Raw genomic sequence first — 16,014 nt, 5'->3', positions numbered from 1 at the left:
GTCATGTAGTCATGTAGAGTGCACTCTGAAAGCTGTGGAGCTAATGTGGAATAAAATGTAAGACTTTAAATTTCCATGCATCCATGACAGCAGTATTTTCTCTGAAAGAGTCTTGACTTATTTGTGGATTTATTATCACTTTTCTCTCAGCACAGCACATGTTAGCAGAGAATCCAGAAGAGCACAGAAGTGAGGCATATCTAGGCATAAAGCTTACAATTGGCCTGAGCTGCTAATGAGAGGGTAATTTAAGAGGTAAAGCTACTGTGTGTAGAACTGGAGGAAAAATCTATCAATTTACGTTTGATTTTAGATCACTTATTCCACTATTTAGTTGTGTTTTGTTTCTAATTGCAACAACAACGTGTGTGTCACTGTTCCAACAGAAAATGCCAAGTCAGTGAAGACTATTACAATAATTAAATATTGTAATTAGGAAAACTACCCATATTTTAATCCATAAAGAGGTGCAGCTGACATTGCCGCAAATATAAGCAGTTAATAGATACAATTACAATCTTTACTTTGTGATTTTGTGGTGTAACTGCCAGATGTGTCTAATGCAACCACTGATATTCTCTTTAATAATAGCCATTGAAAAGCAGACTGTCTGGTTCAATGGAAGCAACATTTGCAGCCTAGTTTTAAGCACTCGTGCAGAAGCCCAATCCTGCAACAAAATACAGTCTGACTTGACAGGAGAAGGACTACACTGAAATCCTCTTACCAAAACCACTGAAATTACTTTTCAGGGCCCACAAAGAGCCACCAACCATCAGAAAGCCGCCATACCAGGATCCACATGCTTCACACTTGACAGACAGTGGTATGGGTGGTGCACTTGATGGTGAGGTGTTTGTGTGTGTTGGCGGGGGGGGGGGTTATCTGATTGGTCAAAGTGACAGCTGAGTGACAGGTTTCTGTCAACCAGGTGCCACATCGGTCCTCAGTGGGCCCAGAAGCATTCATTAATTCATTTCACTCTCACTCACTGACTGAATGACATGATGGAGAGACAGACAGAGAGGGAGTTTCAGGCAGCCAGACAGGACTGAGAGACTCAGAGATAATTACTGTCTCTACAGATTCCTCCCTGACTTCTCAGAGAGCGAGAGCGAGAGAAAAGGATGGAAGGGCAGTCAAGCAGGTGGTATGCTTCATTACGTCTGATTAAAAGAGCAACACATTTTTCAGGTTGGGCTGGTTGAGAGTTTACAGTACACTGAGTAGGGCAGCATCACCGGTTGCTGAAGGTGTTCTTCTCCACTGTTAGCGAAACACACCAAGCAATTTCATAAAACTAAAGGGGTTTGTTATAACCAACAGTTATAGAAATCTGTTGGGTGCTATGAAGGGAATTAAATACTGCATAACCCATGAGTCTTAATGGCAGTTATTATAGCAAAGACTATACTGCCATAACCAGACTAATAAAGGATCCACATATCAGTATATCTAAAGAAAATAAAGTATAGTGAACTTCATTATGACTGGACCACCTCCCAGCTCCATACACTGGTGAATATAAAGGAATTCAAACTTTTGCCTTGCCAATATGCTGATATAGCCTGCTATAAACACGCATGCTGTTGGATTTTAACACAATGATATTGTGAGGTACGCACATTCACACCTCATTAATGTTTCTGTTTGGCTGTCGATTGGTTAAGTGAACCTGCTAACATACAGTGTCTCACAAAAGTTAGTTTGATTATATCTTTTCATGTTTCAACACAGAAGAAATGACACTTTGCTACAGTGTAAAGTAGTGAGTGTACAGCTGGTATAAGAGTGTAAATTTGGTGTCCCCTCAAAATAACACATCATACAGCCATTAATGTCTAAACCGCTGGAAACAAAAGTGAGTACATCCCTTAAGTGTGTATTAATAACTGAAACTTTCAGTGGACTGTGGCATGTCTTTCTCTGTCTTTCCTTTTTTTATGCAAATTAGAAGCATGTAATGTTGACCATCTGCACTAGTGTTGTAGTACTTGGGACTGGTCTTGGTCTCCGACATCGAGGACTCAGGATTTTATTTCAAGACCAGTTCAGACCATAACTTTGGGAATATCAATAACTTGCTTTTGCATCGTCTGATTTATTTGTTAAAATTTATTGCTTCAAATGCAACCAATAACCCTGATTAAAAATGTGTTGTCACCCCTCCTCGCAATGGTAAGCATGGAAAACGAGTGTTGAATAAAGATTTCAGCGTATGTGGGCGTTTTAATGGGAATGTGGATCTTTCAGATCATTTTGAGAAGTACCTATGATCTCGTTCCACATTTTACTGTGTGTCCTGTAATGTGACACACTGGTCTTGGTCTCGCCCTCCCTCTGTCTTGGTCTTGTTTTGATCTCAGCTCCTAAAAGTCTGATTCTTGTCTCAGTCTCGATAAACTCTGGTCTTGACTTGGTCTCGGTTTGGGCGGTCTTGACTACAAACACTACTGTGCACATACGTATCACGTTATGGTGGCGATGTTTATGAAGTACAGATGAGGCTTGATGGTAATTGAGTCATGTTAGAGCTACTTTGGCATGTAGTGTTAAATAAATAGAAATTATGATCTGCTGGTGGTGCTGTGGGGAAGTGGCAAGGTGTGTACCAAATTTCAACAAAAAACAAATTATTATTAATATTTCACTCTGGACCAGAATGTTGGACCAATCCTCCCTGGAGCCACTCAGCTACGGTAGCAAAAAATATAGTTATTATTTAGCAGGGATGACACACTCTGGTCCACTTCTGTCTCTCTCTCTCTCTCTCTTTCTCATATTTTATTTTTGGTTTCATGTGTTTGTGTAGCTGTAAACAGAAGCTGTATGCAGAGAAGCTGCCCAACACCAGCATCATCATCCCCTTCCATAACGAGGGCTGGTCGTCGCTGCTGAGGACTGTTCACAGCGTGCTCAACCGCTCTCCTCCACAGCTCATAGCAGAGGTCATCCTGGTCGACGACTTCAGCGACAAAGGTACAGAGCACACAAACTCGTTACTGGTCACAACACACCCGCGCCATTGTACACACACACATTAGCGGCTTGCTAGTAATAACTGAGACTTTCAGTGGACTGTGGCATTTTCTTCCTTTGTCTCTCTCCTTCTGTCATGCCCACACACACACTCTCTCTCTCACACAAACCACTGAGTCATTTGTTTGCAAGTGTTAGCGACTGTTGCACAAATAATGAGCTGTTCAGAAACAAAAGCATAAGCTAGCTTCTAGACCCAAATGATCTCAAATGCTCTTGTTTTTGTACATCATAATCAGAGGGAGGAAAAAGACACACATAAAAAGCCACACACCTACGCGCACACACACCTACACACACACACACATATACACAAACACATACAAACAGTAGTGAGTCAGTGTTTCAGCAAAGTATCTCAGTGTCGCCCAGTCGGCCATTTATACAATCTGAGAGCAGCACTGCTGAGCTTGTGAGTGTGTGTGTGACAGGAACAGTGTACATTAATCAACATTCAAAACAAACATCAGCGTACCAAGTTAGTGTGTGTGTACATGTACCTGAACTTTGCTTCTACTGGTGTATCAGGATAATAAAAAAATCTATTACAGGACATTGGCTGCTGGTAACTTGTGATGTGAAATATGTATAAAATGGTCTTTAAAAGAAAAAAGAAAATCCATGAAAACTTACCATTCCTAAAGAATAACTACTTTTTTCTCATTTGCGTTACTTGTAACGAGTTACTCCCCACTCCTGCAGACATGGTATGTCAGCATATACATTCCCAACAGTAGGGGAATCGAACCAGGACGAGATATGTCCTCAAATGGATAGAGTACAACTGTAACCCTTTGCACCAACTTTAACCTTATCCTTTATCACCTAGTAGTAAAGATCTGGTAATAGTTGACTCTCCTTTTACCTTTCTTACTACCTTATTAAGTTTTTTTTTCTGCACCGCACCCTCAACGGCTGCCAGAACCTGATGTTTTTTTAGAAATACATAATAATAATAATCTATTTTTTCCTTTTGGAATCTTTTTTTTGAGTTTTACGTCCCGTTTTCTTTCATAGTGAATGCAGTAACTCACGGGCTACATGAAAATCCTATTATAAATATTATTGTGTTTGTAGCTGTACACTGCAGTGACCTCACAACAGATAGTGATGATGAGGGCGTTGTGTGACCTTGCTAGTGTTAGCGAGTTTAGTGAGAGAAAAATCCACTCTCTGGTGTGGATTGATTTTCTCACAGGTGGCTTAATCAGTTTGAACTCTGGAGTTAATGTACAGTTTTGAACCCTTACATAATAAATCTGGGGACAAGTGCAGTATTATCAGCAGGGTCTGCGCGGAGGCGAGCACAAGATGTTCATCATTACACCTGGTTCACTGCCACTGTGTGAAGCAGAATTTCCGGAGAGAAAAGAAAAAATTAAAGCATATGAAGATTTTTGGGGGAATCTCTGCTGAAGTATGTGAAAAAAATTTTTTCTTTTAGCTTCAGAGGGACACATGGGGCCCATTGCCTGCTATTTTGGTTCATGTGTCTTTTATTTTATTTTTTTATTTAACCAGATGATCTCATTGAGCTATAAAACCTCTTTTTCAAGCGAGACCTCGCCAAAATAGCAGCATATTGACAGAGCACAGTTACAAATACGAACACCACACCCACACCCACCCACAGCAACAAAGGACATTTAACAAGACTCTTAAGAGACACAAACAAGCAGTACAACATTAGCTCATGCACTGCAGCAGTGCAAAGTGCGAAAGGGATGGGTAAGGTGAAATATTGATCGGACAGTGTGGTGATTAATAAATATGCTCTCAGCCAGTCACATCACTGTCGTCCTCGCTCTGAAACGGCCGTGCCAATCACAGTCATGATGATGACAACAGCTGAACAATGATGAATCAACCTCTCCATGAAACCGTGTTGTTTTCTGGATGCTGCTGAGCGGTATGGGGTGAACACACACGACCACAAATCTGCTGCTTTGTTTTCTTAACAAGGAATTAGTGCAATCACGATAATGAAAAAGAGTTTAGTGAAGCAATTTATATGATCACATCTGTGACGCACGGGATTAATGAGCCCCGGTAGTCCGGCGTCTCCCTCGTAAACAGGCAGAATACTGAGTTACAGCCATCTCTTATATGTGTGTAGAGGTGTGTGGTTATTTTGTAGCAGCCTGGTGTTGTTTTCATGTGATTGAGGAATCCTGCACAACGCTGTTGCCTGGCACCTCTCAAATCAGAGGCATATGTGTCCTGCTGCCATCAGATGAACTTTAGGAGAAGCTTTTCATACAGCATAAAGCAGCGGTGGAAAGCTGATACTGTAAGAGTCACTTATACTCATTTATCGATCAATGCAGAGTGATTTACCAGCAAACGCACCTACTCTTTGGACAGTGTTAAATTTAAATTGTTTATTTACACTTTAAGTATAATTGCAAGACTCAGTCACTTTTCTTAATGCGGATGAATGGTCTCTCTGCCCGCAGGAACACAGATGAGGTACCAGATGAGGGGCTACATTAATTGAAGCTGTTTTGTTTTGGTTCCTCACAGCCGACATGAGGAAGATAAACAATTGATGAGATGCTTTTTTCTGAGTGCAGTTATATTTTTTTGGGGTGCTAATTAGTACCCGGCTTCTATGTCGTGTAATTATAGCCTCAATGCAGAGCAGTGTTTCAGGAACAGCCTCTCCTTTTTAAAATCGTAATTTGACTCACAGGATACCTGAGGAGTGATATTTGCCTGTTTGCTTGGTATGCTCTGCTGTAGCTGAATTTGTGTTTTATTTTCAGCAGAAAACTTTCCTCTTTAGGTTCAGCAAAGTCTCCCGTGGATGAACGCTATTACCTTCTTGTGATATCATCATAAGTGTGCTCAAAGTGTGAACCCATGCTGAAGGTGCCCGGTGTTTTTGGGTAAACAGTGTGTCTAAGAAACTCAAAGAACAGAGCAGCACAGTCTGAGCTGTGAAGAGCTCTGAAAGTGTCAGTTGGGGATCATTGTGCGTTGAGGTTCATCAGATTGAAGGCGGGGGTCAGATGACTTTCATTGGGAGTCTATATTTGTTTATTCCCCACTGTGAAGCTCTCTCTCTCTCTTCTTCCTCTGCAGACTACAGCACGCTGCTGCTTGGTCTGTTAAGCTTTGACGTTCAAAAGAGGTTTCTCTGTAAGATGATGTTCATACTGTACTGCAAAGAAAATGGATAGCAGAAATGTAAGTTATGGCTATTTGCAGTTAATGGCTTTCGTAGTTGTTGCATATTTTCAGAGCTAGTTTGAATGTAAAAATGGATGTAGGAATGTGCCTCTGTGAGTACTTACTGTATGGAGACTTCAACACTGGCTACAACTGCTAGTTCTCATGTGTACACAACAATAGTCACTGTACAGAAATCTGCTTTCACTTTATCGCACCTTCTCAATGTCTTATTTTCTGGCCAGTAAGGCTGAAAAAGATAAAATCCAATGTTAGGTCTCCATTATTTATGACACTTGTTTTATGCATCCCTTTTTTAGAATAAAACTTTTTATTTACTATCGACAGAACACAAAACATCTATAAATGTAACTTGCTTAAAATGTAAAAATCTTTAAATCAAAATAAGATGTTTCCCTCCCTGAATATATTTCCTTATCTGCCTGATATAATAAAAATCCGACTCTGATAAAATTATATATATATAATGTGACTGCACAGTTTGGTTAAAGGAATTACCTCCAGAGTGGACATGCAGTAATACTACACTTGTAGGAAATCATGCATGCTTACATGCTTTTCAGCGCTTGCCTTACATGAACTAATCAGTCTTTCTCTTCTTCTTATCTTTATCTGCCTACTTGTTTGCACATGACTAACTGCACAGCACTACTTTCATGCCATCTGTTTGCTCTCTCCAAACGCACCCTGCATCTCTACTCACTTTTTAAACAAAAGGTGCTTGAGCTCATTTGCTTCATGCTGGTCTCAGACGTTACAGCCCATAATACAGAAATGAATTTGTATTTCACATTCCTGCTGAGAAATCTTTAAATACTTCAGATTTATTTTTACTTTGAGATTTAACACTTGCTTCAGATACCTTTTGTTGTCTTATCTGCAATGCTGTGATCACGGCGGTTGAGTCATGAGCAGGAGGGAGTATTCAAGGTATTTTCAAGGTGTCTGGCAGCTGACTCAACAGCATATTTGGTAGTGGTTGAGTATGCAGACAAGAAACCAGGTTACTGTAAAATCTGCAGTCAGAGGAGAGGCTCTAGTAACGTACACAGTTGTCCCCTTACGTTTTGAATGTATCTGATTCTACAAAGAATCAGCTCTCTGTGCGGCCACAGCAGTATTTCCCTGTCTGACGTCTTTGTCATGCTCATGGAAGAAGAAATCATGTTTTTCTATCCTCAAATCCTACAAGTCAACCCATGTTCCTCATTTACATGATAAGAAATCCATTTAGCCAACTGTAACCAGGTACCTTAAGTGCACATACCGTAAAACTTCACTTAATAGCCGAGTCCTAAATAGCCGCCTACCCCGAACACTTTTTGACAAAGAAATGCAGGTCTCCATTAAACGCCTGGTCTGGTTTTTATAGACGTTTTTTGGACGTATAAAACCTCTTAAACCCTGCGGGGTTGCCCGCTTTAGCTGCTCTGCTTTTTCTGCTACTTAGATCGGGCATAAATATTAATGTTTAAACATGCTACACATCGTTAGATCAGTTAGATTCTCCGCAATTCAATCTTTCAGTTCATTTAATGGAAACAATGAGCCCCAAAGTCTGATTCTTATAGATTTACCGGTGTAACCTGCAGGGTGCAAGAGATGAAAACAAACATTTGAAGCGCTCGTTGATGCCGAATGTGTCCGTTCCTTGACTGTTAAATTCCTTTAGTCTGTAGAAGTCCACTGATCAAAAGAATCACAACAGCTTTTCATAAAAATGAATCCAAGTTATGAATACTATCACGTGAAGTCCATCGCTCTCTGTCTGCATCCTGCACCGTGTTGTTGTTTTCGTTACGTTGCTGCCTTCAAAATAAAAGCGCATAAGCCGTCTGTCGGAGCTGGATCAAATGAATGACATGTATTTGATATTATTTGATAATTTTTATACAAGTAATATTCAGTTTGAAATAAATAAACTGTTTCATAGTAGCCTATTTCAGTTTTGTGCAAGAGGAATTAAAGGCCTGTCCCATATGGACGCCTCTCCCAAATATAGGCAGGGTCAATTCAGAGATTTCAGCAAATAAAGCCCGGGCTAGTTTTATGGTAAACGCACTGACTAGGAGAATAAGACGTTCTGTTGGGTTTAGCAGGCAGATGTCTTTATCACAGCCACACGTAGCCAGGCAGAAAATTAAGTTGTCATTGTGAATAGCACAATTTGTAATTTCCAAATTATGCAATCAGTTTGAAGGAAGCCGTTTCTCACACTTTCCTGCACAAGCTGTTCTGTTGCAGAATAAAGTTCTGTGAAAATCTCACCTGTGATTTCAAAGTGATGATAATATTTTCCTGTTCCACCCACGAGGGTGCAAAATAAGTGAAATTGCACCTAGCAATATTTTCATCCATATCCATCTGTTTTTCAATAGATATCACCTTATAAATGCAAAATGATCTCATACCTCCTCGCTCTCTATGTTCATTTCCTTTCTCACTCTACCTTCCTCACTCTCTCTCTCGCCCACGCTCACCTTTGTGTTGTTGGAGCAGTTCATTCAGGCAGAACACTGACTCACACATAACATGCAAACACCCAAACCTGCTTTTTTTTTATCTCCTCTCCTCTTCATCATCTTCCTTAACGTGTCTTTTCTTTTCTCCTCTCCTCTTGCTTTTCTTCTCGTCTCTTTATTTTTCTGCATGTGTCTAAACTCTTTATTGTCTCTTTTTGTTTTTTCTTGACATCTCTTATCTTTAGCGCTTCTGTCTATTTCTTGACATCTACCCTGTTTCATCTGTTGATGTCTTTCTTGTTTGTGGTTCTCGACCAGTGTGGTATGGTGAGGGGGTTTTCTACAGTTTCTGTGCAGCATTTGTATTCTTGATGGGGTTTTTGTTTTTCTTTGCATTTCTTTACATTTTACATCTCTTCCCAGTTATCTCTTCTTTACCTTCTGTCTGTTTTCACTGTTTCCCATTTCTCTTTGTGTTATGACGTCTCTTACATGAAAACCTTTCCATCTTGCTTCATTTTTGTCGTCTGTCCTTAAAGCTGGGGTAGGCAACGATGGAGAAACTAGCAAGAGACCGCAAGATTCTTTAAGTATCTAAACATTTTACACCTATTCCCTTTAGGACTTCCTCCAAACCCACTCCCCCAAATGTGCAGAGGAAGCGCAGGTACACAGGTAGGTAGGTAGACCAGCCAGTTGATTGGCAGTTTTTTCGTTTGTTGATTGCTGAGAATTTCAACAAATATAGCAAAAAAAACCGTCTGAAACATATTGCTTACCCCAGCTCTAACGTCTTTTATTGTTTGTTTTTCCCTTTTCTTGACTTAAATTTACATTTACTCATTTGGCAGGCGCTTTTATCCAAAGCAACTTACATTTGAATTCACTTGACTTCACTTGTGTTGCAGTCATTTAACAAGATACATGTCAAATATTCCCTGATTCCGGATTCTTAAATATCTAATAACAATACATTGGTTAAACTAATAGTTTTGACTAGGATTCCTTAAATTTGGTTCTTAAAGAATTGTGAGCATGACATTTTACACCTGCAGAACTTACTTATAATTGCTCTTTGGTTGGAAAGCTTCACCGATCCAACTTTTTCTCCCTTAAAGTACTTGCTGCCTGCTAAACAACATAGCTTGCCTGAATCTAGGGCTGCACGATTAATCTAATCGCAAACACATGTGCGATTACATAACCGGTGTCACTCTCTCTCTCTTTTTCTCTTGTCAGTTCTTTTTTCTGTGTTTTCTTCTCTTCTGATTTGTCCCACTCGCATTGTGGTACATGCAGGGGTGAAATCCTTCTCTTTCAGGCATCAGATCAACAAAGCTCCTAAATCTGACTCTGGCTTCCAAGCCTTCCGGGATTGTTGGTCATGTTAGCGTCCTAACTTCTGCTTTCCCTGTAATCTCTGCTGCTACTGACTGGGAACAGTTTACTCAGTGGTTGTTGGCAACAATAAATGTCAGGTTTCGGTTTCAGTCTGTCGATCAAATAGCAAATGTTTCTTTTCTTTTTTCCATTACCTCCGACCAGGAATGGAATTTCATCATTTTAGAGGCACTTTGCTTTCGATGTGGTCAATTTGAGGGTACGTAGGCCAAATTCTAGGGCAGCAAGCCGGCCTACAGAGTGATTTTCCCCCTGTGCTCCTGATGGCTAGTCTCTCACTGCTCTTGTTTCCAGACCCAGCAGGTGGCTGTTTTTAGCCACAAGTCTCTGATAAATCATAGACTGTATATAAAAAGTGGGGGTAGTCATCGTGACATCACCCGTTTGTTTGTGGACTGCGGTTTTGAAGCCTCGAGTTTGGCCAATAGGGTGTGGCCATGTTGAGTTTTTGCAACCAGCGGCACCGGACCCCGACCATATTTGGACGAGACGGTAGAGCTAACAGCCGTGTGTGGAGCTAGCTAGCTTGCTTAGCTAGGTGCATCTATAATTTACGTTAACTGTCATTTTAACAGGGCTGATAATTTTGTCTAGCGAACAACAGTCTTAAAACTAAATGTACTCACCAGACTGACTCCTAATAATTTTTTTCAATCGTGCTGGTTAAATTTACACAGTGCTGTGGGTACGAGTCACTCTAGCCTGATTGACAGGTCGCCACTTGTCAATCATCATAGATAATCCCGCCCTGAAACATACTCTATTTTAAAATAAATGGGACCATAATTTACTGAATGAACATCATTTTGTATTGAAGAAGACTTGAAACTAGCGACTGAGACCATAAACTCAGTAATAAATCAGCTGAGAAGTAGGGTCATTTTGCCATTGTTTCTAATGGAGCTGGACTTCTTTTTGCAGCCAGAAGAGTCGCCCCCTGCTGGTTGTCCAATAGAATGCAGGTTTAAGGGACTTCCGCGTTTGCGTCAGATCGCTGACCGGAAGCTGTACATTTTAACACAGCCTCTGTAAACACCACATTTGGTATGTTTTTGATTAATTTTAAATTATGCAGTGAGGATGATGATGCTGCTTTTTATGCGACGACTAATTGCCTTTTACTCGTGCGGGCAAAATATGGCTATATTAGCAATTTATATCATTAATGTTTTTGCTGTGATTCCTAGAATACCAAGAAACCACTTGGTTAAAGGACAGCTTCATATTTTCCCTTCATATCTCATCTCTGGCATATTATTGGGCTTAGACGTCTTCATAGCAGAGTTTCATTAAACCCGGGCCAGTATGAGCCCAGATGTATCCATCATGGTTAACTGTGGTCTGTGACAGAGACAATCCTTCTCAGCAGGACCACTGAGCCACACTGCAGCGTCACCTCCTGCAATGGAAACCTGTCACTGATGCCTGATTGATTGTCCAATTATTCAGTCACTGTCCAGTCCCTGATGGGATCAATTAGGCAACTGTCTGAAAAAATATATATAAATGGGAATATTTAATTTGGGAACACTGAATATTAATGTGAGAGAAATATTAGAGACGAGATAATGATTCTATTCTCAAATGTTTCTGTTTAGTCAAAGGGTTCATTTTTCCCCAACATGTAATTAGTTCTATATACTTGGTTGCCAGTTTGTAGCTAGTAATTTGAGACGACATGACATGTTTATAACTGCCGTTATCGTGTTTTGGCATGAAAAGTGGGAATCCACCCAGGTGGTGGAGGGGTTGGATGCTTGAAAGGGTAATTAAGTAATTTCGGACTTTTTTCAAACTATATTGGCGAATAAGGTCGACATCGACAGATCTGTGGCACATCTGAAGGTTACATGGAATAGACAGACATTTTAAAGGCAGCTTAATAATGAAATGAATATAATGGCTAATTAGAGCAAAGATTCAGCAGAAATTTGTAATGAAGAGGTCATTGTTTTTTCTCCTTGAGCTTGAGATGGAAAGTGTCTGAGCCCTTGAAAGATGTCAGTGATGGAGCCTAAAAGTGATCATGTCAGTTCTTGGCAAACAAATACCGTAACCAGATTTTCTTACTCAGTCTACGCAGTCTGAGTTTGCATAAGTGCTGGATGACTTATACCTGCTAACCTGCCCTACGTCACTTTGTGGTGAGCTTCAGCTGGGTGGGAGGGAGAAGGGAGGGAGGCGTGAGGAGAGAGGCGATGGTGAGGGGAGGTCAGCTCACTCTTCATTAGGCTGTAATTGAATTTCCGCAGCTTGTGCAGGAAGGATGTTCAGCCCTCGCTCTCCCTGCAGGGCGTGCTGGCTTGCTCCGGCTTCCCAACCTCACCGATAGTGTCAAGGTTAGCTCAGCTAATGGGCTACTTTCTCCACGGATTTCTCTGCTGAACATCTATCACACATGTCTGAACATGCAGACACACAGGTGGACAATCCACCATGTGATGCTGCTGAAATAGAGCAGAGCAGGAAACTAGAGACCCTGTTCAGTACTGCAGTAGACCACCTCTGGCCCTGATAACAGCTGACACATGTTGTGGCAGAAACTCAACAAGAGACCTGCAGTGTCCCAGTGTTAAAGCTGACCACACAGATTTAGAAGGACATTCATTCTTATCGCCCAAAAACGTTTATAGGTGGAAATCATCAACACAACAGCTGTTAGGAGTGTGGTTTTGTGTTCACGTCTTTCCTGTTTTAGTCTGTTCTTGGTTCTGTGTTTCTCTGTGTAGCCTTGTTTATTATTGCATTCATTCACATGTCCTAGTTTACTTGGTATCTGTATAGCTTTATTTGATCTTGTCATGTTTAGGGTTTTGTAGCTAAGTTTAGTCCTTAGTTCATTCGCATGTTTAAGTTTTCTTAGTATCTGTCTTGTTTCGTATTCTAGTTATGTCCTGCATTTTAATTAGTGTCTTAGTGTCTACTTCTGGTCTGTGTACTTCTGTATTATTTTGTCCATGTTTGCTCTGTGTTCTCTTTAATCTTAGTTCAGTCTGTTTTCCCTGTTAGTAGTAGTTTATTGGTATATTAGTGTTCTGGATCAGTTATTTATAATATTCTGTTTCTTCCTGGTTATTAGTTTCCCTATGGCCTTATTGGTGTCTGTCTGTTTCCCCTGCTGTCTCTCTGCCTGCCTGTGTCTCATTAGTCCTGATCCCCCTCACCTGTGTTGCTCCCGCCCCGCTCGTTAGTCCCTGTGTATATATGCCTGCTTGTGTCTTCAGTCTTGGTCACGTCCTTGCGTCTTGGTTCTCCCGTGCTCTGTTCTCTGTGTTTTTGGCTCTTACCTTTGGATAGTACTTTGTTCCTTGTTGGATTTAGACAGTTGGTTATGTTTCTGTTGGAATTACCTTTGTTTGTACTCTTGCCTCGAGCTTCCGTGGAAGCCTGTTTAAGTTAAGTTTTGAGTAAATAAATTTTCTGAACTGCAGCACCTCTCGTATCGTCTGCATTTGGGTCCACGCCTCAGTCTGCACTCAGACTAACCCATGACAGCATCAGCAGACCAGTTCATCAAAAACACACTTTACTGCGTAATTTTGATATTCTAGAATTTGTCCTATGGGTTATTTGATAGATGTAATGGAATGCAATGAAAGGAGAGATTCATGTTTTAGCATGTTTCAATGCAAAATTAACAAGTAGCATGCCTTTCTTTGAGGGATGGATTCATGTTCATCCCAAAGAGGAGCCGTTTCGTCATTTTTGTGGCCAGGTCATTAAACGCCTCATGGATCGGCATCTTTGCTTAATGTGATGCATTTCCTGTTGCAACCCAATTTTAGGACATTGCAGTTTGATTTGATTGAAAGGATGGAGGGGAGGCACACTGACATACATACTTATACAATGACTATTGGTTTGATTTTTACAGACTTTCATCTTTGACATCACTTCACTTGTCTCAAAGTGGTCTGAATTATCTCAGCACTCTTTATTATGCATTATGTAAAAGTTCCCGTCACTTCTATAAGGTGTGTATGATGGACGTGGTCAAACCTGCTCTGCCACAATGTAAGCCTACTGCCCCAGCATTCATTTGTTGATCTACACGTAATCATGGACACAATGTGTTCCAAAATTGGTTGTCCTGTCCGCTACGTCTGTGTTGTTGTGGTGGTAAGTGTCGTCTAGTGATTACAATACGACACCTACCACCACATAAATCTACCAAGATCCACCTCTCACATACAGTAGCACGTGTTTTGAAAAGTGCTCATGCAACTGGTCGTGGCTGACGTGTCGTTTCTTGACACCTGTCTGTTTTCTTTTCTTTTTGACTTTTTTTTTTTTATTTTGTGATTGTCTTTAGTCCTGAAATGACAATGAACAATTTATCGTTAGAATGAATGATAAATGGCTACATTTGTCCAAAGCGGTGTACAAGGTTTTTGCCATTCATACACACTAATGGCAGAGAGCTACCACGCAGGGTGCTGGCCAACCACTGGGAACAATTTGGGTTTCAGTGTCTTGCCCAAGGACAGTTTGACATGCGGACAGTCGCACCATCAAGCCAAAATGCAAAACATTCCCTGTTCCAGCTTCTCAAATGTGATTCAGCCAGTCGTATATCATTGTAAAAGAATATCTTTGGGGTTTGTACTGTTGGCTGGAATTTCAAGACATCACTGTAGGCAATGGCAAGTTTATTTCTATAGCACATTTCAGCCAAAAGGCAATTCAATAAAAGCAACATAGGGAAGTGTGAAAAAAGACATTATACAATTTTTTTTTAAATTAAATTAGAAAATAAAAACAGGTTAATTTACAGATAAACCTATTTGTTCATCCATAATTCTAATGGGTTACAAATAATCTGGCTTTTGCTTTTTTGATTTCCTATCTCTCACACCTGTCAAACATTGTACTATATTTTCTCTTATTCAAGAAGGTCAACGTGAGTCCAGATTGTTTGCGCTACAATCTTGGTAAAAGCAGTCAAAACAGCAGAGAAAAGTGTTCAGTTGTACTTGCACCACGACCCAGAAAGCAGAGAACTATACTAGAGACTTGACAGTAAAAGTTACAGTGTGGTGTAAAATATTAATCAAAGAATTAAATGGAAAATTAAAACAGGCGAGAACAGAATAAATAAATGGAAAATAAACAAACAATAAAATAAAAAACAGATAATCAGGCTTTTCACCTTCCATCATTTTAGATTTATTTTCTGTTATTCTTTTAACCAAATTCTCCAAATTAACCAAAAAATAAGTGATAGATGTAGTATTGTGTGTTCCAACATTTTTTGCACTTGTGCTCAAGACAATGAGTCTAGTATAGCATCTTAAGAGTTATTTCTTCAAATGCAAAGCGAGTGCTGAAATTGAGGATTTGTATGGATTTCTTTTTTTCTGCTCACTGAATGTGTCCAAAGCAGCAGTGAAACATATTTCAAAACTGTTGAACAGTTTTCCCTTTTTATTCTTCTTCACCACATTCTCCATCCATGTGGAGTTAAATGGTTGTCAACTCATTTTGCTTCCTCTAATAAAGCTGTGTTTTCAGGGGCTAATAGGCGGTGTTTTTACACGAGAGGCAGCGTGAAGCAGTGGAGCACGTTATCATGTTTTAGCGAGTGTTTATTTTTTTCCTTCATTTTTAATTGGAGTGTACTTTGGAGATGAGAGCTGTTCTCCGGGGAGGCTGACTTCATTAGCACCTGTAAGTGTCCAAGCATGTTAGCAGAAAGGCAGAGATTGAGTGAGTGATAAATGCATATTGGGAGAGTTGTCTTTATTAAATGCTTGTTACAAAATATTTTGGCTGTGATATCACAAACTGATTCAAAAGACACCTAATGTTCCACCTCCTCTGCCCAGGCAAAACTTGTGTGCCTCAATTAATGTAGTGCCCTGAAGTCATTTTCTCCCTGTTTTAAGGTTTAAGGTGTAATTTCCCACGTTTCAACACCTAG

At 40.3% G+C, this 16,014-nt stretch overlaps 1 protein-coding gene across 1 annotated transcript in view; it reads left to right on the top strand.

The window, feature by feature from the left end:
- The window catches only part of LOC119895159 (polypeptide N-acetylgalactosaminyltransferase 10-like), a 101,635-nt gene that overhangs the window by 41,831 nt on the left and 43,790 nt on the right, over window positions 1-16,014 (top strand). Inside the window, exon 4 of the mRNA XM_038708061.1 lies at window positions 2,813-2,979. Within this exon, the coding sequence (XP_038563989.1) occupies window positions 2,813-2,979 (167 nt within the window). The remainder of the gene's footprint in view (window positions 1-2,812; window positions 2,980-16,014) is intronic.

Source organism: Micropterus salmoides, unplaced genomic scaffold (assembly GCF_014851395.1).
Source record: "Micropterus salmoides isolate LMB-PRFRI ecotype aquatic unplaced genomic scaffold, ASM1485139v1 Ms_hic_scaffold_9, whole genome shotgun sequence".
In the NCBI taxonomy this organism is placed as follows: Eukaryota; Metazoa; Chordata; class Actinopteri; order Centrarchiformes; family Centrarchidae; genus Micropterus; species Micropterus salmoides.
This window is presented reverse-complemented; position numbering and strand designations above follow the sequence as displayed.